The sequence below is a fragment of the Scyliorhinus canicula genome, chromosome 19, assembly GCF_902713615.1.
Source record: "Scyliorhinus canicula chromosome 19, sScyCan1.1, whole genome shotgun sequence".
Taxonomy (NCBI): Eukaryota; Metazoa; Chordata; class Chondrichthyes; order Carcharhiniformes; family Scyliorhinidae; genus Scyliorhinus; species Scyliorhinus canicula.
This window is the reverse complement of record NC_052164.1, coordinates 71003160-71026620: the sequence shown is the minus strand read 5'-3', so window position 1 is coordinate 71026620 and position 23461 is coordinate 71003160. Positions and strand designations below refer to the sequence as shown.

The 23461-nt window shown below is 46.4% G+C and overlaps 1 protein-coding gene across 4 annotated transcripts in view; it reads right to left on the bottom strand.

Moving 5' to 3' along the window:
* LOC119953891 (endothelial cell-selective adhesion molecule-like) overlaps positions 1 to 23461 on the bottom strand; it is a 148328-nt gene that overhangs the window by 30344 nt on the left and 94523 nt on the right. For 3 of the 4 annotated variants that reach the window (XM_038778522.1, XM_038778523.1, XM_038778525.1), the window contains exon 2: positions 735 to 874. In XM_038778522.1, coding sequence (XP_038634450.1) covers positions 735 to 874 — 140 coding nt within the window. Of the gene's footprint in view, positions 1 to 734; positions 875 to 22906; positions 23030 to 23461 lie in introns of those variants that run through there. The other variant, XM_038778524.1, reaches the window with a different exon arrangement.

Here is a 23461-nt window from a genome sequence, read left to right as displayed (position 1 = left end):
TAAATTGAGTGCCAACTCACATTACCCATAACCTTTATGCTAACTCATCATCACAACAGATATCAGTAGTCATGCAGATATGAAATAAATTGGTTTTAAATGCCCATTACAGTGTTTATTATTTAATAAAAATGGTCCTAATTCCATTCAATACATTTAAATCCCCTCAAGCACTTAATACCTTAAACATTTGTATTCATGAAGCAACAGCTAATCTTTGATAACCTGTTGGGAATGTAAAACTAGGAACTTGTATGCACCTACTGTGAAAATAATAGGTTGCGGAAATCAGTCAAGCAGTAATAATGCTATAATGATAGAATGTGGTTTTAAGTCAACAAACACCTCATGAAACTGCTGGAAGAGATTTTGTTTTACTTTCACAAGACCGCAGGTAAGGTTTATTTTCAAAATTTTATAGAGCAGGGGATTTAAATAACTTGACATTTCTAAACAACTTATCCACTTTTCAAAAACATTTACATATCCACCATAAAGTCACGGAACATACAGTGGGTTGAGGCCATTCCTGGAGTGAAAATTAAATTAGTTTGCCGATTCATCAATTACACAAGTGCACTTCACATTCTGCCCGTCTCCATACCATCAAGAATGAGACCAGTTGGAAATGGCAGTGGGACTTCTACAGCTGAGTTCCATCCACCATTTTAAAAGGTCAAGCAAGGCTCCACAACTTTGTGAAAATTCAGTCCTAAATACATATTGTAGCTTACCGGCCCAGAATTCTCTTTATACCAAGAAATAGAGTTCAATGTTGTGTTTATGGGGATCCAACTGGTCAGGACGACTGTATGGCCAATAGCGATAATCTGTCTTTTTGGCATCTTCAATGATAATTCTGATGATCTTATACCTGCACCAGACAACAAAAGTATTAAAATAGGATTAGAATATTCAGTTAATATGCAACTGAGGCTTGTTCACTGATAGAGATGCCGTCATTTTACTGTAATCTGCTCTACTCACATATAAAACCTTTTAAAAGGGCAGTTTAAATCCTCATTGAATTTTACACGTGCCGAATTTTACACTTGCTGATGTCAATAAGTATTTCAAAGATAGACTGAAACATAAAATGGCTATCATTTGCATCACTATAATACCTACATTTAATTTCCATTAGTCTAGTGAAGGAATTTCTTCATGGAAAATGGCCACCACGGCGATGTTGATATGTTCTCCCTAGCTCAATACATGAAAAAATTAGTCATTCCAACGTGAGAGCTAGGAGATTAAAAATGAATGCCCGAGACCATAACCCAATAGCCAAGGCCTGTCTGGGAATGGGCTAATCAAATACCTTATGTGGAATACTCAATTGCCATGGAGCGAGGAGTCAGCATCACCACCTTGATATTTTGTTTTATTACAAAACCCTTCTTGCTTTGGAGCAGTCCGAGTAAGAACATCTAAAGTTAGAGAACAGCCTACTTGGCTCTTTCTCTTTCAACTGAAAAGCATTCAGTGTTTTGCTCGTGTCAGATTATGGGCAGCAGACAAAAACATCCCCAACTTCCACAGCAGTAATTCCAAGAGAAACCAGGGGCGCGATTCTCCGCTTCCCACGATGGGTCGGAGAATAGCGGGAGGGCCTTCCCGACAATTTTCACGTCCTCCCGCTATTCTCCCTCCCCTCCGGCCACCCCCCGACACGAATCGCTGCTCGCCGTTTTTTATGGCGAACAGCGATTCTCCGCAGGCCGATGGGCCGAATACCGCGGAGTTTACGGCCGTTTTCACGGCCGCGATCACACCTGCTTTCAGCGTTCATGAAAACAGCTGCCAAGTGCCCGTCCCGGACAACCATGGCACCGATTGGCAAGGCCGGGCCAAGGGTGGCATGGGCCTGCGATCGGTGGGCACCGATCGCGGGAAGCGGGTCCGATTCCCACGCACTATTTGTTCTTCCGCCGCCCCGCAGGATCAGTCCGCGGGGCGGCTGAGGGGCATGACGGCCCGCGCATGCGTGGGTTTGACGCGTCTACGTGATGACGTCATCCGCGCATGCGCGGGTTGGAGCCGTCCAACCCATGCATGCGTGGCTGACGTCATCGTGCGCGTCAGCCGTCGTGACGCTTGGCGCGCGGACTTAGCAACGGTCGCTAAGGCCGCGATGCCGTGTTTCACGGGGCCCCGCTGCTAGCCCCGCCCAGGGGGGAGAATCGGGTCCTGAGAGGGGGCGCGGAGGCTGCCGTGAAACACGGCCAGTTTCACGGCAGCCTTTACGACTCGCCGCATTTGCGGAGAATCGCGCCCCAGGACTATGGCTTTAAGATGTGCCTCAGACACGAACATAGCAAAGGATGCAGTGAATTTTAAAATATATTTTGCCTTCTCTCAAATCTTAATTTGACCAGAGATTTACCTCCTCTACTGTAACTTGCATTTTGCATTTTACAGTCATGGCGTGTTTGCATTTCCTAATATCATTACCTGGATAGGCTGTTAGCATAATGAAGAATTAACCTCTTATTGGTTTAAACTCAGGGAAGGGGCTGTTTAGCACAGGGCTAAATCGCTGGCTTTGAAAACAGGCCAGCAGCACGGTTCGATTCCCGTAACAGCCTCCCCGAACAGGCGCCGGAATGTAGCGACTAGGGGCTTTTCACAGTAACTTTATTGAAGCCTACTCGTGACAATAAGCGATTTTCATTTTCAAGTCAGCCTGTAAACAGCTGTGTCTATGGACTGACTTGACACACATTCTTGTAAATTTAAAACCCTATTATTATCAATGAAGAAGTGATGGGAAAACAGGGGAGCCCTTGTACCCTCTCTCATCTGGTCGTAACGTCAAAGCTAATCGGCATTGATTTAGCATTTCCAAACCAAGATATTTCAATTGCAGCCTTGACAAGTTAAGAAAAAAAATATTCTTGCCAAGGTCTGGCTCTGATCATTAAACAATTGTATTTTTAGAAAATACATCCATGTCAATTAAGAATAAGGATCAGAAAGCAGCTCAGCAAAGGGGTGAAATAACCTACCATTTACCACCATCAGGTTCACACGTGAAGAGGCAGTGGGGTAATGTTGTCATCACTGGACCAGTTATCCAGAGACCCAAGGCAATGCTCTGGGAACCCAATTTCACCACAGCAGATGGTGAAATTTGACGTCAGTAAAAAAAAAATCTGGAATTAAAAGTCTAATGAAAGGATTGTTGATAGTACTAAAAAGCCATCTGGTTCCTCGTGCCCTTTAGGGAAGGAAACTGCTGCCCTTACCTGGGGTGAGATTCTCCCAAAAATGGCATTTTGGGCAGGTAATCATGGCGTGATTTTTGGCGGGTGTATGGGCGCGACCCAGATCGCAATTCACCCACACGAAGGGTGCGATCTACCAGCCGCATCATCCTCAATCGGAAGCGCAGCCGGTAGGTGTGGGCTTTCCGAAATCCACTATGCCTCACAAGGCATCCTTTCCAAGCTTCCCACCTGCATCAAGAAGACCACCATCATACTGGTGCCAAAGAACCAGGCAACATGCCGCAATGACTACCGTCCTGTAGCCTTGAAGTGCGTCCAGTGGTTGGTCATGAGAAACATCAACTCCTTTGTTACAGAATACCTTGATCCACTGCAATTCCCGCCACAACTGGTCCTCAGCAGATGCTATCTCCCTGGCCCTACCCTCCAACCCTGGAGCATCTCGACAACAAGGACTCCTACATCAGAGTCCTATTCATTGACTGCAGCTCCACCTTCAACACCATAATTCCAGCCAAGCTCGTAACAAAACCCAAAACCTAGCACTTGGCTACTGCCTCTGCAACTGGATCCTCGACTTCCTGACCCATGGGCCACAATCAGTAAGGATAAACAACAACGCCTCCTTCACAATTGTTCTCAATACCGGGACCCCGCAAGGTTGCATACATAACCCCCTACCATACTCTCTATGCACACGACTGTGGCAAAATTCGGCTTCAACTCCATCTACAAGTTTGCTGATGACACGACCGTAGTGGATCGGATTTTGAACAACAATGAGTCAGAGTACAGGAGGGAGCGAGAGAGCCTAATGGCATGATGGAACAACAAAATCCCTCAATGCCAGCAAAATTAAGGAGCTGGTCATTGATTTCATGAAGCAAAATATTGTACACACCCCTGTCTGCATCGATGGTGCCGAAGTGGAGATGGTGGACAGCTTCACAATCAACAACAATCTGTCTGGTGCATCCTCATCAATGATACGACCAAGAAAGCAAAACAGCACCTATACTTTCTCTGAAAACTAAAGAAATTCAGCATGTCCACATATAGAAGCATCTTATCTGGCTACACCTCAGCCGGGTATGGCAACTGCTCGGCCCAAAACCGTAAGAAATTACAGAGGCATGAACACAGTCCAATCCATCACGCGAACCTGCCTCTCATCCATTGACTCGGTGTACACCTCCTACCGCTTTGGGAAAGTGGGCAGCATAATAAAAGACCCCTCCCACCCGGGTTATTCCTTCTTCCAACTCCTTCCATCGGGCAAGAGATACAAAAGTCTGAGAACACGCACTAACAGATTCAAAAACAGTTTCTTCCCCGCTGTTACCACACTCCTGAATGACTCTTATGGACTAAACAGATCACACCACACATCTTCTCTACTGAGTACTACTACACTCCATATGCTTCACCCGTATTGTGTCTTTGTATTTACATTGTATATTTATCGTATATCCTCTGTTTTTTCATATATGGAACGATCAGTCTGGACTGTACACAGATAAATACTTTTCACTGTATCTCGGTACATGTGACAATAAATCAAATCCAATTCAAATCATTTCAAGAGCTTGGGGAGATAACACTGAAATATCCCACACTTTCTGGCTCCTCAGGAGATTGTGGCGTTCTTTTTAATGGATGCCCAAAATCAAGTTGTAAGTTCCCCCACACCCATGGGTTCCAACAGTCTTCAAGCCCCGCAGGATGGTCATTACGTCTGGTTTCCGTTTTTGGAAACCAACGCGAATGCGCGCTGGCATCCCGCTCCACCAATGGGGCTGGCGGGAGCCTCCAGCCTTGAACGGGCTGCACATAGTTAACTGAAATTTTAAGACTCATTTAAATAGGCGAGTCTGGTTTACGTCCTCGGGTATCGTGGGTTGGGAACATTGCGATTGGTTCAGCAGCCAGCATGAACCCCGTTTAGGGGCTTTTCCTGCTATTCATCAGATGCAAAGCAGGGAGAGAATTGAACCCTTGGTCTGGCCTACATGTGGCCCGAGACCCACAGAAATCTGGTTCCCTTCTGAAATGACCAAGCAACCCATTCAGATCAAGGGCAATTAGGGATAGGCAACAGATCCTGTCCCAACGACACCCACATCCCCTGAATGAAGAAAAAACAATGGTCATTTGGGGGGCTGATTTTCAGTAGCAACAATGGCCTATTGACCAGCATTCCAGTATTTTAACAGAGATTTAGGGCGAAATTCTCCGACCCCCATGACGGGTCGGAGAATAGCGGGAGGGCCTTCCCGACATTTTCCCGCCCTCCCGCTATTCTCCCCCCCGCCTCGCCCAACTCCCGACACGAATCGCTGCCGCCGTTTTTTTACGGCCGGCAGCGATTCACAGGTGTTCGATGGGCCGAAGTCCCAGCCCTTTACGCTGTTTTTACGAATGGCAAACAGACCTGGTCTGGCCGTTCGTAAAAACGGCGGGAACAACTCGCTTTTTATAACCATGGCACCGATTGGCACGGCAGTACCACGGCCGTGCCAAGGGTGCCATGGGCCCGCGATCGGTGGGCACCGATGGCGGGCAGCGGGCCCGATGCCCGCGCACTATTTGTCCTTTCGCCGCCCCGCAGTATCCATTCGCGGGCGGCTGAGGGGCATCCCGGGCCGCGCATGCGCGGGTTTCGCGGAAATACGCGATGACGTCATCCGCGCATGCGCGGGATGGAGTCTTCCAATCCGCGCATGCGCGGCTGACTTCATATGACGCGTCAGCCGGCGCTAACTCCGGCAAGCGGGCTTAATGAAATTCGTTAAGCCCGTGATGCCGGAGCTTGCGGCGTCGGGCTGCTAGCCCCGACCGGGGACCAGAATCGGTTCCCGGTCAGGAAGGGGCGCGTTGGCGTCAAACCCGCCCGGGTTTGACGCCAGCCTAACGATTTCTCCCGTTTTGGGAGAATCGCGCCCTTAGTTTTGGACTCTGCGGAATAGAATTGAAGGGCGTGGTCTGTAGTACAAACGGAGAAAATTCTATAGTGTACCTAACTCATGCTACAACTGACCTTCCAAGTTCTTCAAGTTTCTGTAGCTGGAACTCTACCCTGTACCCAAACTGTGCTGCTCCTGCCTGAAACTCTTTAACGGGCGAGTGCAGAGGAACATTGCTCTGCAGACAAATTGTATTGTACCAGAAACGGGAGTGCTTAACGATGACGGTTGGCGCTAAAAGCAGCGAGTATTTGATTTCCATGACGGTCCCGCTCAAATTCTTACCCTGAATACAAAAATGAAATATTTGAGATTTTTGCACATAAATTAATTAATGAGCACGTAGGATTAAAACACATCCCTACTTGAAGATAGTGGGGTCATTTCGAACAGAATAACTCATCAAGAAGAAATCAAAAGCAAGGTTTGCCTTCCAGCTACCTGCTGTGAAACATTTCCCATTCGAGCCAGGGGAATTCCACATATAATGCACCAATTGGCAAACACTGTGCAATTAAATGCAGTTAATTAGGCAACTTCCCCTGGAAGGAGTAAGGTCTCTCCAATAACATTATCCCCAAGCAGGATTAGCACAGTTTATTTATACAACCAGTGATCAGGAACAGAAAGAGCAGTGCAATGAATTACCATATTGCATATTCATTTTACAAACAGAAATGGACAGCTTTCAGCTGTAGTTCTAGAGGTCAGCGCCGGACTTGTTCAACACTTGTGCAGTTCATACCATCAATCACAACCTCCCTCATGCCTCGGTTTTGTCAATGTTGCCGCAGTCAGTTTTGTGCCAAATATCCCTCACTCTCTTTGGTTATCCTGGCTGCCCTCTGCAAATCACAATGAATGGATGCATTGTCCATCGCCCCCACGATGTGCTAGCCACTATTTCTCCCTCGAACAACACAAAACAGCAGCATAATATAACAATGAACTAACTTGGGTTTCTGGGATCTTGCTGTGTGAAAATGGCTGCCTGCCCTTCCATTTCTTACATTACAACAGTGACTACACCGCAAGTATTTCATTGATTAAAAAACACTTTGGAACATAAAAGAACTAGGAGCAAGGGGAGGCAATTCAGCCCCAGCCTGCTCCGCCATTCAATGCGAGCATGGCTGATCTCATCTCGGCCTCATCACCATCTTCCTGCCCACTCACCACAATCCTTCATCCCGCTACTAATCAAAAAACGATCTCTTTCCTCCTTCCGGTGTCCACTGCACTCGAGGAAAGTGAATTCTACAGATTCGTGGCCCTCTGAAGTCATTCCTCCTCATTTCTATTTTAAATCTGCCACCCCTTAGCGTAAAACTGCGGCCGCTCGTTCTAGAATGTCCAACAAGGGGAAACATCTTGTTGCTGTGAAAAACACACTGTAAATGCAAGTCTCTTTTTTTAAGGGCTGTGGTAGTATGACTAGGGGTATTACGGTACCTGGAAGTGAGCTGCTATTGGTGCAGAGGACTTGCTGCCCATTGGCCCGGGTAGGTCAAGTGCCTCACAGCCGATTGGCTGAGAGGTAGGTAGCTCTGCCTACGAGGCAGGATATAAGAACCCGTGCTTCCCGACAGTCGGCCTTTCTTCTGTAGGCTGCTGCCGGGCACGCATCTTGTGCATTAAAGCCTATTGTTTGGATCTCATCTACGTTTCGTGTCCATTGATTGTGCATCAATTTAATGCACAAGATTTTAAAGGATGGAGCTTCGTATCAAGCCGGAGTGCCTTCGACTCAGCCCGCACACAGCAAATGAAACAGCAGCATTTAAACACAGGATGGCTTGTTTCAATAGCTACTTGAGCACAGCCGAAAACGTCCCGACGAGGGAACAGAAATTGCACATCCTCCACTCGTGCGTCGGCACCGCCGTGTACCCGCTCATAGAGGACGCGACAGACTACGACACAGCCATGGACTTACTTAAAGGACATTTCATCCGGCCGGTGAACCAGGTCTACGCTCGGCACTTACTGGCCACGAGGCAGCAATTCCCTGGTGAGTCTTTAGACGAATTTTACCGGGCCCTCCTTGTTCTGGGGAGGAACTGCGGCTGCCCACAAGTTTCTACGGCCGAGCACACCAAACTATTAATCAGAGACTCTTTCATTACAGGTATGCAATCTTCGCAAATCCGGCAGAGACCTTTAGAGAAAGAAACTTTAAGCCTCGCCGAGGCATGGGCCCTCGCCTCCTCCCTAGATGTCGCCAATCACAACACCCGCGTGTACGCTCCCAACCACGCGGCGGCCCCCTGGGCGGCATGGAGCGCGACCCCCCTCACCTCCGCAGACTCGGACCCCCCCCCCAGTCCTGCGCTGCAGGGAGCCCCGATAAACCCACGGGGCCCCGCTGCTACTTTTGCAGCCAGGCCAAGCACCCCCGCCAGCACTGCCCGGCCCGCACCACTACCTGTTAAGGCGGCGGCAAGAAGGGCCACTTTGCAGCCGTTTGTCAGTCTAAAGCGGTCACTGCAGTCCCGAGCAGCGACCGCGGGTCCCCCCCCCCGCGCTCCTCAGGGGCCCCGTGCAGCCCGCGGACCCTGCTGCCCCCACCCCCCCACTGCCACGAGTGATCCTCAGGTGCTGCCATTTTGGGCCCCTGATGCCACGTGCGATCCCCTGGCGCCGCCATTATGGGCCCCCGACTCCACGCGTGATCCCCGGGCGCCGCCATTTTGTTCACCCCCCCACCACGTGCGGCCGACGGGTGCCGCCATTTTGGATCGACACAGAGGACCCCGCAGGCGACTGCTCTCTGCCAGATGAGAACCAAACTCGGAGTTTCTGCCACGACTCGCCTCAGTTACATTGGACCAGTCACGGCCCGCACGCTGTCCATGGCAACCACGAAGATCCTCCTCAACGGCCACGAGACAAGCTGCCTGCTGGACTCCGGGAGCACAGAGAGTTTCATCCACCCCGCCACGGTAAGATGCTGCGCACTTCCCGTCTACCCGGTAAAACAAAGAATCGCTCTGGAATCCGGTTCGCTCTCGGTCCAGATCACAGGGTGCTGCATAGCGGACCTCATCGTCCAGGGGAGGGAGTTTAAAAGCTATAAGCTCTTCGTCCTTCCCCACCTCTGTGCGGCAGCACTCTTGGGGTTAGATTTCCAGTGCAACCTCCAGAGTTTAACGTTCAAATTTGGCGGCCCTATGCCCCCCCCCCCCTACTGTCTGCAGCCTTGCGTCCCTCAAGGTCGATCACCCATCCTTCATTTGCAAACCTCACCCCGGATTGCAAACCCATCGCCACCAGGAGCAGACGGTACAGTGCCCAGGACCGGACCTTCATCAGGTCCAAAGTCCAAAGGCTTCTGAAGGAAGGGGTTATCGAGGCTAGCAACAGCCCCTGGCGAGCACAATTGCTGGTGGTCAAGACCGGGGAGAAAAATAGGATGGTCATAAACTACAGTCAGACCATCAACAGGTTTACGCAGCTGGACGCCTATAATCTCCCACGTATCTCCGACCTGGTCAACAGGATCGCGCAGTACAAGGTCTTTTCCATGGTGGACCTCAAGTCCGCCTACCATCAACTCCCCATCCACGTGAGTGACCGAAAGTACACTGCGTTCGAAGCGGATGGGCGACTCTACCACTTTTTAAGGGTTCCTTTCGGTGTCACAAATGGGGTCTCGGTCTTTCAAAGGGAGATGGACCGAATGGTCAACCAATACGGTTTACGGGCAACCTTCCCGTATCTCAATAATGTCACCATCTGCGGCCACGACCAGCAGGACCACGACACCAACTTCCGCAAATTCCTCCGTACCGCAAAACTCCTTAACCTGACCTACAATAAGGAGAAGTGCGTGTTTAGCACCGACCGTCTAGCCATCCTCGGCTACGTAGTGCGTGACAGAGTGATAGGCCCCGACCCCGATCGCATGCGCCCCCTGATGGAGCTTCCCCTCCCCCACTCCCTCAAAGCCCTCAAGCGCTGTTTGGGCTTCTTCTCGTATTACGCCCAGTGGGTCCCCAATTACGCCGACAAAGCCCGCCCACTCATCCAGTCCACCACGTTTCCCCTGTCGATGGAGGCCCGCCAGGCCTTTAGCCGCATCAAAGCAGACATTGCAAAGGCCATGATGCGCGCTATCGATGAGTCCCTCCCCTTCCAAGTCGAGAGCGACATGTCTGATGTAGCTCTGGCGGCCACCCTCAATCAAGCGGGCAGACCCGTGGCCTTCTTCTCCCACACCCTCCACGCTTCCAAAATCCGCCATTCCTCGGTCGAGAAGGAAGCACAGGCCATATTTGAAGCTGTGCAACATTGGAGGCACTATCTGGCCGGCAGGAGGTTTACCCTCCTCACAGACCAACGGTCAGTGGCTTTCATGTTCGATAGTGCACAGAGGGGCAAGATAAAGAATGATAAGATCTTGCGGTGGAGGATCGAGTTGTCCACGTACAACTACGACATCTTGTATCGTCCTGGGAAGATAAACGAGCCTCCCAATGCCCTGTCCTGCGGCACCTGTGCCAACACACAAGTGGACCTGCCTCCAAACCCTCCACGCGGACCTCTGTCACCCGGGGGTCACCCGCTTTTTCCACTTCATAATGACCCGCAACCTGCCCGACTCCATCGAGGAGGTCAGGACAGTGACCAGGGAATGCCACATCTGCGCGAAGTGCAAGCCGCATTCTACCGCCCTGAACAAGCACATCTGATTAAGGCTTCCCGCCCCTTTGAACGTCTCAGCATTGACTTCAAAGGTCCTCTCCCCTCCAACAACTGCAACATGTACTTCCTCAACCTGATTGACGAGTACTCCCATTTCCCTTTCGCCATCCCCTGCCCCGACATGACCACGACTGCCATTATCATAGCCCTACACACCATCTTCTCCCTGTTAGGTTACTCCACATACATCCATAGCGATCGGGGGTCCTCATTTATGAGTGACGAGCTACGTCAATTCCTGCTCAGCAGGGGCATCACCTCCAGCAGGATGACCAGTTACAACCCCCGGGGTAACGGACAGGTCGAGAGGGAGAACGGTATGGTCTGGAAGACCGTCCTCCTGGTCCTATGGTCCAGAAATCTCCCTCTCTCCCTTGGCAAGGGGTCCTCCCAGACACCCTCCATTCTACCAGGTCACTTCTCTGTACCTCCACTAACCAAACGCCTCACGAACGTCTTCTTGTTTTTCCCAGGAAGTCTTCCTCAGGGACCCCGCTCCCGACGTGGCTGGCTACCCCTGGGCCCATTCTGCTCCGGAAGCACGTGCAGGTGCACAAGTCGGACCCGTTGGTCGAAAGAGTCCAGCTACTCCACGCAAATCCACAATACGCGTATGTGGAGTATCCTGACTGCCGACAGGACACGGTCTCCCTTCGGGACCTGGCACCCGCCGGGTCTCGGCCACACCCCCCAGCACCAGCACCCCCCCCCCGCCAACCCCAACTTTCCCCAGCAACAACCCCCCCCCACCCCCCCGGCCCCACAGACACCCCCACGGCCCAGCGGACAGGACACCCCTCCTCCAGCCTGGCCCCCGCTAACTCCGACCACGGGTACGGACACAGGAACAGGATCATCGCTCCCGGAGTCACGGATGACCACCGCTCCGACGTCGCCGGCACAGCTACACAGGTCAAGCAGGACATCAAAGCCGCCCAATCGACTGATTGAATCGATGTGACCTGCTGGTGGACTTCTGCCTGCAGATGGACTCTTTGTTTTCCTTGCCTGTTCTCCATTCCCCCCCCCCCCCCCCAATTTTCTACACTGTACATAGTTGCTGTATTTTGCACATAATTGTGGGCCAGTGGGCAGCCATCAATGTAATGGTATGACCTAAACATCTCTAGTCATACTACCAGTCTCTCACGTACTCACGGGACACACCCCCCCCCCTCATGTCCGCGTTTCCCGTACCATCCTTCCCCCCCCGCTTCTTTTTCAACAAGGGGTGAATGTGATAGTATTACTAGGGGTATTACGGTACCTGAAAGTGAGCTGCTATTGGTGCAGAGGACTCGTTGCCCATTGGCCCGGGTAAGTCATGTGCCTCTCAGCCGATTGGCTGAGGGGTAGACAGCTCTGCCTACGAGGCTAGATATAAGAACCCATGCTTCCCGACAGTCGGCCTTTCGTACGTCTGCTGCCGGGCACACATCATCTTGTGCATTAAAGCCTATTGTCTGGATCTCATCTACATTTCGTGTCCATTGATTGTGCATCAAGGGCTGAATTTGATAAGGTTTTAAACCCTTTCACCTGATCTTTACTTGTCGATTTATCTCAGCTTCTCTTTGCCTTCTCTTCACCCATATTTAGGAGAGTGCCATTTTTGTTGGCCACTTTGTAGCAAAGTCAGTAGAGCTATATCCAGTAATGAAATGATACTATAACGAAAAATTAGACTGGAAACAATGTCATTAATTCACAAGACGGATTTACAAAACAAAAATGAAAAAATACAAATCAATGCTTTACAGAGTCCTCTTGTGTTTGGGGAGTCAGAACCTAACTTGCATTGAACATAAATCTTTCTGTACTCTTTCATGGGATGTGGCTATCACTGGCAAGGCCAGCATTTGTTGCCCCTGAACTGAGTGGCTTGCTGGGGCATTTCAGAGGGCAGTTAGGAGTCAACTACATTTGTGGGTCGGGATCATATTTGGTCCAGGCCAGGATAGCAGATGTTCTTCCCTAAAAGGTATATCAGTGAACCAGATGGTTTTTTTTTACCACAATCGATGATAGTTGTCATAGTCACCATTATGAATACAGGCTTTATATTCAAGATTCATCAATTGAATTAAAATTCTACGTTGGGATTTAAACCCACATCTTCAGAGGATTAGTCTGGGCTTCCACATCATTATTACACTGTATCATCTATAAATCAAATTGCTGGCCGAATCTATTCTCCACCCCTCTTAATTTGAAGTCATCCAAAACTCTGATCGGATCCTACAATATGCACAAAATCCCATTTGATTTTGATAACTGTCCTTGAAATACCTGTCCTTGCTTATGGTCACCACAAGATCAATTGTAAATGCTCATCCTCATGTTGAGGTTCCCCATGATTTTTCCCTTCTCATTTCTGTAAAATCCTCCAGCCTTACAATCCCATCATCCCTCCAACTCCAGCCTCTGGTACATCTCCCCCACCTTTCATATCACCCACTGACAGTTGAGCTTCCGCCAATTGAGACACCAGTAATTGGAATTTCTTTTTGGAACCTGGCCAGTTACATATTCCAAACCCCCCTACTCCGAAATTCTCTCTTTGAGAGAGCAAAACACTGCGGAAGCAGGAAAAGGAAATAAAAACAGAAAAAGCTGGACAGACGCAGATCTTGTCTCCTGTGAAGAGACAAAATGCCAGCGGATTCCATGGGGCTGGGCTCTGTGTTTCCCTCTCCACAGATACAGTACCTATCTCTTTGACTATGATTAAACTGCCAACATTCCCCTCTCAAGTCTACCTTGCACCTTTATGGGGTGCCTTGTTGGAGTTCTCCAATAGTTAAAAAGGTGCCGCATCAATGCAAGCTGCCGTTGTCCTCCACAATTCCATGGTACATCTTCTGTGTTGCTTAAAAAGGCCACATGGACGTGGTGCAAGTTGTACACTTGGCCATGCTGAACCTGTGTTCCAGCTGATTTGGATGCGGTTAATGCATACCAGATTCATAAGACCACAAGATATAGGAGCAGAATTAGGCCATTCAGCCCATCAAGTCTGGTCTGCTATTAAATCATGACTGATATGTTCCTAATCCTCATTCTCCTGCTTTTTACCTATAACCCCGATCCTTTTAACAAGAACACCAGATTTGTGCTAGAGTTGCTGTTAACCACAGGTGACAGCTTCAAGAGTTGGAAGATGGAATTAGACAGGTCCTGTGATGAATGTAAGAAATTGATATATATTTCATATTTGTGGCATGTTGTTAAAGCCCTGGTTTACAATACATACAGATGATGTGTCTACTGAAGCTATGATTAAAAATAGTAAAAAGGTGAGGTAATCATTCTTTCCAATTACTTAATTGGTTACAGATAAAGGACTAATGGAACATTGTTTGTATGTTGGATGGCTCCCTGGAGTGTAGACAATTTACGAGAGCATGTATTTAATCAAAGCTAAGCAGATCATGGAATTGAGTAGGATTCAAATGAAATTAGTGGAAGGAGCCAGGTCTGTCTTTAGCTTTGCAGTCTGTTCTAAGATTTCAAGTTGAACAGCTGTTAGCCATACGATTAGAGTCTAACGTGACAGAAGTGTACTGGATCTGCTCTTGAAAGGATCTCTAAATGTAGCTATGCAGATAAGTAACCTGTTTTGTTAACTTTATTTACAAGTGGCATTTGAACTGTATTGGTTGCTTAATTGGAATTAGTGGCCGTGCGGATCATTTAAGAACCTTTTAACAGATAATTATAAAGCCATTTTCTTTGATGTTCATGTGGTTAATTCTGTGTTTAAATTAATGTTTATTTTAACCTCAAAGATACCTATTGGTCAGCATCATCACTCATGGTGTGAAGTATCCTTTCCTCTCAAGTTTTACAAATTGTAAGATAGTTTGGGGTTCTGGCCCAGTATTTTAACAAAAGTTGAGTCTGGTCTGTTACCTAACGGCACAAAAAAAGAACTTTTAGCATTGAAGTTTCCCGGTTAGTACAAGAGAAATTGCATTCTTGGAAGGATGGGATAACCAGATTTGAAATCCACTCAGTCAGGCAAAAACCCAAAAATATTACTGCAGATTACGGATCTCCTCGTATAAGAGTTAAGAAAACAAGGAGGATTAAAATATAGTCCAAATATCATGGTCAGAGGGGTAGAAGGAAGGCTTGTTCTTACTCTTATTGTTGCTTGGATTAGAAAAGCTTATTTTCATATCAAAGGAACTGAATCTATATTGTTTGGAAATTCAGTTGTAATTCCTTTCAGTATAAAATTCCCAGAACATTTTCATTATCTCGTCTCCTTGTGCCCTTGCTTCCTTCAAAACTAGTTTAAGCATGCTTGTAGCAAATTCAACACTTGGCAAATTAGAACTTTAAAAAATCGGAAGCTAAACTACAAAGTTTCTGAAGACTATATTAAACAAATCACTAGCGTAAAGATCTGGATCTAACAATGATAAGTTTGAAAACAAGGCTACTACCAAAAATAATTCAAGAACATTGACAGGGCTATCAATGCACATCTAGGACAGCATATCGTTTAAATCTAGAATTCCGCATTTCGTCAACCTTCATTTTTATGATTACCGTCTGAGCAGGGAGTTGCCCTAGTCAATGGTCCTTTTCATCAAAGGCCATCAAATGCAGGCAACCAACTTGATTGCTTACCTTGTCACGTCTCAAAGTACAGTGAAAAGTATTTTTCTGCGGCCAAGGGTTCGTACACGGTATGTACATAATAGACAAAAGAATAATCGAGAGAGTACATTGAAAATGGTGCATCAATAAATAGTGATTGGTTACAGTGCGAAACAAGGGCAAAACAAGAGCAGCATAGGGCGCTGTGAATAGCGGTCTTTCAGGGAATAGATCAGTCCAAGGGAGAGTCGTTGAGGAGTCTGGTAGCTGTGAATTTGATTATACAGAATGGTTGCCCCATTTACCTTCACAACAACCACAGCCAGTACACTTTAACAAGTATTTTTTTTTTATTAAGGGGTAATTTAGCGTGGCCAATCCACCTACCCTGCACATCTTTGGGTTGTGGGGTGAGACCTACACAGACACAGTGAGATTTCCACAGTGGCCCGGGGCCAGGATCGAACCCGGGCCCTCGACGCCTTGAGGCAGCAGTACAAACCACTGTGCTGCCCCTTTAACAAGTAATTTCAAGGTGTTTCAACATGAACAATGTCATAAGTTATAAAGGACAATGTTAAAACCCACTGTGTAATATTGTAGGCATGCCGAAGTGGAGTCGGAGCAATGGTCCAGCTATTGGCCCTTAATCCTGTTACAGTTTAAATGTCCAATTGAACCCACCAATTCCATTCTTCAAAACATTAAAATTCTACGCAAGCAATTAAAATAAGCAACAGAAGGCAATGGAGATTTGTATTCACCAGATAGCAACTGGTTGCTTTTCAACGGACCTACTCGTGACTCACCCAGGATCAGCACTAAAGAACAATGCAAAAAAAGAAATGATTTGACCACCCCATGTCTGTGCTGACTCTTAACGTGAATTACATCTTGCCTTTAATCCATGCAAAGCTACAATTGGCACCGTGGAATAGATTTATTGGAATGATTTGGTAAGAGAGCAACACAACATGATGGATCAAGTTATTTTTTAAATACTTGTAAAGTCCAATCCAATGTCTAATCAGAGACAGACGTTGATATCGACAGTATGAAAATCATGCAGATTCTACAGTGGGTGTGCAATTATCACCACCAAATTACCACCCAAATAATGAGGGGGAAAAAACACTATTCCCGTATGTAGTGCTCCATTTATATTTTGCTCCAACTGAGGTCAGTCAGGATATTGAGCTTGCACTGTGCCAAGAGCTCTGTAATTCTTGCAGCTGTTTATACAAATTGATATGTATTCTCTGGTTTGCTGTATATCTTCAGGTATGATTTATCACAGGGCAATGCACAGATGACACTAGTTGTAAGTCTAAGTGTACAATGGGTTGGGTCACAGTACTTTAAAATATTTCAGTAATTACAAGATTTTTACAAGCACAGTCTCAACAAGAATCCAAGTTCTGGAATCCTCTAGAGGTGTCAGTTAGTTAATTCTCTAATTCCACTAACAGGTTTCATTAATTAAGCACAGCAAACAGACTGTGAATGGACTAACAATCAAGCACAGATCAAACAAACCATTGAACACTAAATAGATATTATTTCTCAAATTAATGTTTTCTTTTTTGGTAGCTAAACCATGTTTTGGAACAAAGGATCCTGGAAGGCATTCCACCATGCAGAAGTTTGAAAATCATTGGATTATTTTTAAGTAGTCCTCAAAATGTTTAATGCACACATGAGATTTCCTGTAACATATTGAAATTCTGCCCAGGAGTAAAAGGAATTATAGCAAATTATCCCATGTTTTACAACACTCATGATTGAACTCGCAACAAATTATGGGGGCAAACCCCCTGTTGGATCTGTAACCAAGAAGGAAGGTGACACATTTGGGTACAATTGTACAGCGCCTAAAGTTTGGACGTGCTGTTGATCTCCTACGGCATTGCTTATCAGCAGTCTGGTGCTTGCTATGATGCTTAGATGCTTTTCCAGCCTATTCCTTTAAACTAATTCCTCAGATGTTTCCTGTACAAAATTAAACAGATTTATTCCCAAGTTTAGTTACAGGCCAAATATCCCACCTCATGTTGAAGGAGACATTCTGGAATATGTTGAGCATTTCCCATACCTTGGCAGCCACCTCGCTCGAAAGGCCACCATTCATGAGATCACCCAACAACGGATCAGCTGTGCCAATTCAGCACTCTACAAACTATTTTTAGAACATACAGTGCAGGAGGCCATTCGGCCCATCGAGTCTGCACCAACCCATTTAAGCCCTCACTACCACCCTATCCCCATAACCCAATAACCCCTTCTAACCTCTTTTAGCATGGCCAATCAATCTAACCTGCACATCTTTGGATTGAGAGAGGAAACTGGAGCACCCGGAGGAAACCCACGCAGACCCGGGGAGAACGTGCAGACTCCGCACTGACAGTGACCCAGCATAACCTATAGTGACCTATGGCACAAGTGTTTGACAAGACCTTCACAAGTCAACAGAAATCCTAGTGTACTGGACAATTTTCAAACTGATGCACCTGTACTGAAGGGACACTTGGGCTGTACACCAGTGACACACGAGGGTGGTGGAGAAAGTCCATCAGCAATGCTCCTGCCACATCCTCCGGCTTCAATGGGAGGACTGCCAAAAAGATGTTAGTGTCTTTTCTGAAACCAAATCCACAAGCATTCAGGCAAAATTCCTGCAAAACTATCTTCCCCACCAACCTTCCAGGGAAGAACCAAGAAAATGCTTTGAAAGAAACTCTGAAGCTCTCTTTGAAGCTTGGCAGCATTGACACGGGGAGGAACTTGCTGCCAATCATTCAAAATGTCAGCAATGTGTTCATCAAGCTGCCTCATGCTTTGACTTACAAAAAAATGTTGAGGCACAGTGGTTAGCTCCAGGGTCCAGGTTCAATTACTGCCTTGGGTGACTGTGTGTGGAGTTTGTACATTCTCTATGTCTGTGTGGGTTTCCTCTGGGTGCTCCGGTTTCCCCTTGCAGTCTAAACATGTGCACGTTAGGTGGATTGACCGTGCTTAAAAATTGCCCCTTATTGTCCAGGGATATGAAGGTTTGGATAAGGGGCTATTGGGATAGGGCAGGAAAGTGGGCTTGGGTGGAGTGCTCTTTCAGAGGGTTGGTGGGGGCTCAATGGCCTGAATGGCCTCCCTCTGCACTGCAGGGATTCTATGATTCAGAGTGGCGGGCAGAGAAGGAAAGGAAATGAAGTGAATCCCACACTCCAGATCTCTTAATCTCATGGGACGTCTTGTGCCCAATGATCTGGGAGTCGAGAATCGGCCTGTTCAGTCACATGAGGAGCCATGGCAGAAACCCACAGCCCTGAGTAATGTCATCATCCAATCGAGGGACAGCCAACGAAGCAGGCTATTGACGTTAGATGTTTCACGAACTGGCAGCTGTTTAACTTCTCTCTTTGGGGAGAAGGCAAGATTAGCAAATCAGAAAAACTGACCGGAAAAAGTAGTATTTTCTTTTGGCATAGATTTGTTACATCTAAGGTACCATGAGAATGCTACACATAATGGAGTAGGCTGTACCTAAAATGCAATTGAAGTTGTATTGACCAGGTTACAGTTAAAGTCTCCTTTAAAATTAATTTGCATAACTATGGACATAAAAATGTTTGAACAACCAGCACAATCAGGAGCACAACGCAAAATAATTTTCTCTGTCTCAACATCAAAGTGCATTCAAGGACAATAATCTGACGTACTTTTATTAATACAGCTGCAAATCAGTTTCTCTAGCAAAAAAATGACCTGTAAGCAACCAAATCCTCTACCCAGAGTAATCAGATTTAAGATGATTTTCATTGAATTATACTGAGCCATTTGCTACTTTTGTTGCTGTGCACTAGTTAGCTTCATAAAATTATTTTCAGGAAACATTTTTAAACACACCAATGATTGTGTACCTCAGAAAACAAGACTATTTGAAGAGCCTCCGAAATTAGCAGTTAAGCACTCTCACCTCCAATCTCACTTATCTTAAAAGGTGCTCAAAAGGTCTGCCCACTGCACTCGATCGCAAGGAAGTGAATGTAATGTTGCGAAGAATGAGATGTGATCTCACTGAAACTTCAGGGCATGCCAGGACAGATGTGAATCAGCAGTTTCCTCTGGCTGGCGAGACTAGAACCAGGGGAAACATCAGTCTCAGAATAAGGTGTATGCCATTTAAGACTGAGATAAGGATACATCTCTTCACTCAAAGAGGGTAGTGGATCTTTGGAATTTCACTGTGTGCGCTCAATCACAGAAAAATTCGATCCGATTTCTGGGTACTAATTACATCAAAGAGATGTGGGGATAGCAGGGGGAAAATGCCATGGAGGTGGATCGTCAGCCATGAATGGCGGAACAAGATCGATGGGCCACATGGCTGACACCTACTCCCATTATCACTGGAGAGGACGATCGGAAGATGTAAATACAATTTGTATTGTATTATAAGTCGATCTAGAGAGGACTATAATTTAATGCCTAATGCATGCCCACTTAACACCATTTTTATGTAGGTTTCCAACCATTTAATTTAAGAAGGTTAACACTTCCACTAAATTTATGCAGAGCACCATCATTCAGACGTATTAAATGTTTGCACATTACTACCAAAGCTGCAGAGGACTAGAATACGGAATACAATTTTATTTTCAACTAATTTATGACTACTGCTAAAATTAAGTTCTTATTCATATTTATCATAAATAAGATTAATTATTGCAAATGTTAAGGAAGATGCAATAAAAAATATAGTTGAGGAGTTTTGGGATTCAAATCTGTACAATGTTTTAATGGTGGGATTCTTTGAATTCTAAATTATAGATATCGTTAAGCAGATTCTGCTGATATGTGGCTTAAAGGCATTAAACATCATCTGAAAGGGATTAAACTACAGAGATAGAAAAATATTTCAGTTTAAATTAAATCTCTCCTTTAACAGATCAGTTTCATTGAATGCATCCTTAAACAGAATGTCATTTTAGACTCTTAGATATGAAGCAGAAGTCATTATATATTGAATTGGAATATTCAGGTTTAAGCGAAGAGAGTTTTCACAAAGCACAGTTAACCCACTCTTTTAATCTCTTTTATACAGGGATGCTCTCCTGTGTTCCAACAATAAGTTTGACCAAGATGCTAGTTTATGCACACTGTTTAGTTTGCATCTTGGGGTAAGCATTGGATCTTGACGAACCTGTTTTACAGGTGCAACATGGACCCAGTGAAGGCCAATTTAATGGGTTAAATCTACCCGGGAAAAGGCCCTGCCCAACATAGACTCAGACTATTTTTTCTCGGCGCTTTGTAAAGCTGCCTAGACTAGGCCTTTTCATTTCCTTATACCCAAAGTTGTTGATAGGTGCCCTACTTTAAAGATGATGTGGAGATGCCGGCGTTGGACTGGGGTGAGCACAGTAAGAAGTCTTACAACACCAGGTTAAAGTCCAACAGGTTTGTTTCAAACACAAGCTTTCGGAGCACTGCTCCTTCCTCAGGTCTGAGGAAGGAGCTGCGCTCCGAAAGCTCGTGTTTGAATCAAACCTGTTGGACTTTAACCTGGTGTTGTAAGACTTCTTACTCTACTTTAAAGATTCATTCACCTATGAAGCAGTCTGGACAGCTCTCGGGGCCTGCAAAATTTAAACTGGACAAATCCGATTTACGCCCAATGCTGGTCTTTTGCACTGGATTGGATGCCTCTTGTACTATGATTCAGCCAATTGCTTTGAAATATCAACCTTATTCATACACAGACGGTCTACCCAATATAAAAATGCAGCTCCCAAGACTTCTTATACTGGGTGGCATGGTGGTTAGCACTGCTGTCTCACAGCACCAGGGACCTGAGTTCAATTCTGGCCTTGGGAAAGCTTGCACTTTCTCCCCATGACAGTGTGGGTGTTTTCCGCGTGCTCCAGTTTCCTCCCACTGTCCAAAGATGTGCAGGTTAAATGGATTGGCCATGCTAAATTGTCCCTTAGTGTCCAAAAGGTGCGGGGCATGGGCCTAGGTATGGTGCTCTTTCCAAGGGTCGGTGCAGATTCGATGGGCCGACACTGCAGGGATTCTATGAAAAAAAAATGTTGCCACACTCCCAGAGAGTGATAGACTGCTCCCCCTTCTCAGAGAGAGTTGACTGGTGGCAGTTTAAACAGAGGGTCATCACACCTCAGATGAGGGGCAAGGTTGTGATCGCAGGGTCTTGATGAATAACCTCAACCTGTACGGGAATTGAACCCATTCTGCTGCCGTCACTCCACATCACGAACCAACTGTCCAGCCAACTAAGCTAACCAATCTCCTTACACGACAGGAGTGTGCCATCAGAACTCTCAGACTCAGCAATAAAATATTTGTTTGACAAAAACAAAGTTGTCACCTCACCTCAGTCTCCAACAGGTGCTTCACCAAATCCTGCTGATCTTTAACTACCACTGTCATCAGAAGTGGTGAAACTCCTGCAAACAGTAAACCTCAAGAGGCACTATCACTGTCAATGCCCTAGTGGCACACAAGGGGGCAGTGTTGTACAGGCTCCATGAAAAGAGAGCAGACGCTCAACACATTTCTCAAAAGGTGGCAGGGGAATCATTTCCCCCACAAGGATACAAGCTTGCTTCTCACATCCCTCCTGTTATTATGTGCGCTGTTCTGCGTTGCATTCAGCTCATCCACCAAACTTAGATTATGAGGGGTTTTGATATAAGTCAAGTTTAAGTACAAGTCAAGTATAAGTTTTCACAGTAACTTCATTGAAGCCTGCTCGTGACAATAAGCGATTTTCATTTCATTCAATAAAGGAGGCAATCGTTAGCACTACTACCTCACGCACCTAGGTCCGAGGTCCCATCCAGTTCTAGGTCACTGTCTGTGTGGAGTGTCCCAATTCTCCTAGAGTCTGTGTGGGTTTCACCCCCACAACCCAAAGACGTGCAGGTTAGATGGATTGGCCACGCTAAATTGCCTCTTAAATGAAAAAAAGAATTTGATATTCTAAAATTATTATTAAAAATGGCATTCCCTTCCTCCTTGAAATCCACCTTTTTTATAATAATAAATCTTCATTGTCACAAGTAGGCTTACATTAACACTGCAATGACGTTACTGTGAAAATCCCCCGAGCAAAGGACCTGCTGCTCGAAAATAATAATAATAATAATAATCGCTCATTGTCACAAGTAGGTTTCAATAAAATGACTGTGCAAAGGCCCCTAGTCAGCACATTCTGGCACCTGTTCGGGGAGGCCAGTATGGGAATTGAACCCGCGCTGCAGGTCTTGTTCTGCATTACAAGCCAGCTGTTTAGCCCACTGTGCTAAACCAGCCCCCAAGACTCAGCAATAAAACATAGTGGGTGCAAGACAGTTGCTGTGGAGAATGTGGTTCAATTTCTCTTACCTCTGTCATTAATGGTGACCAGCCCGAGATAGGGAATTCAGCATGGGGTAGGGGGTGGAGGGGGAAAGAAGAGAACAAAGGGCCGGAACATATTGTGACAAATGGGGAGCTTCAGTCTCGCTACTGGATGACATCTGCATAGGAAATTGGAAGACTTTGGCTATTCCTTGAAGCATAGAGCTGTTGCAGACAAGATGCATGACTTTCATATCCAACGGAACCAACAGATTATTCTTCCCCATGTTACTTAGCATCTTCAGAGTACAAGCGTGGACCATTCGGTTCACCCCACCCAGTTTCCATTGGCGTCAACAGCTCTCCTCACTGTTTCAGTTGTTGGCAGAAACAACGGCATGCGTCCGATTCCTGACATTTATAAAATAGAAGGTCTCAGGATAACACAACAAAGCAACATTTCTGTATCCAATTCCCATGGCAATAAGAAAGGAGCCTGGCCCACTGTTTAAACAATCCTTGGCTCGTTTCCAACAGAGTGGGGTTTCAAACACCCTGCTCTGCTCCACCAGTTTTCTACCTCACCCCACCCCATTCCCA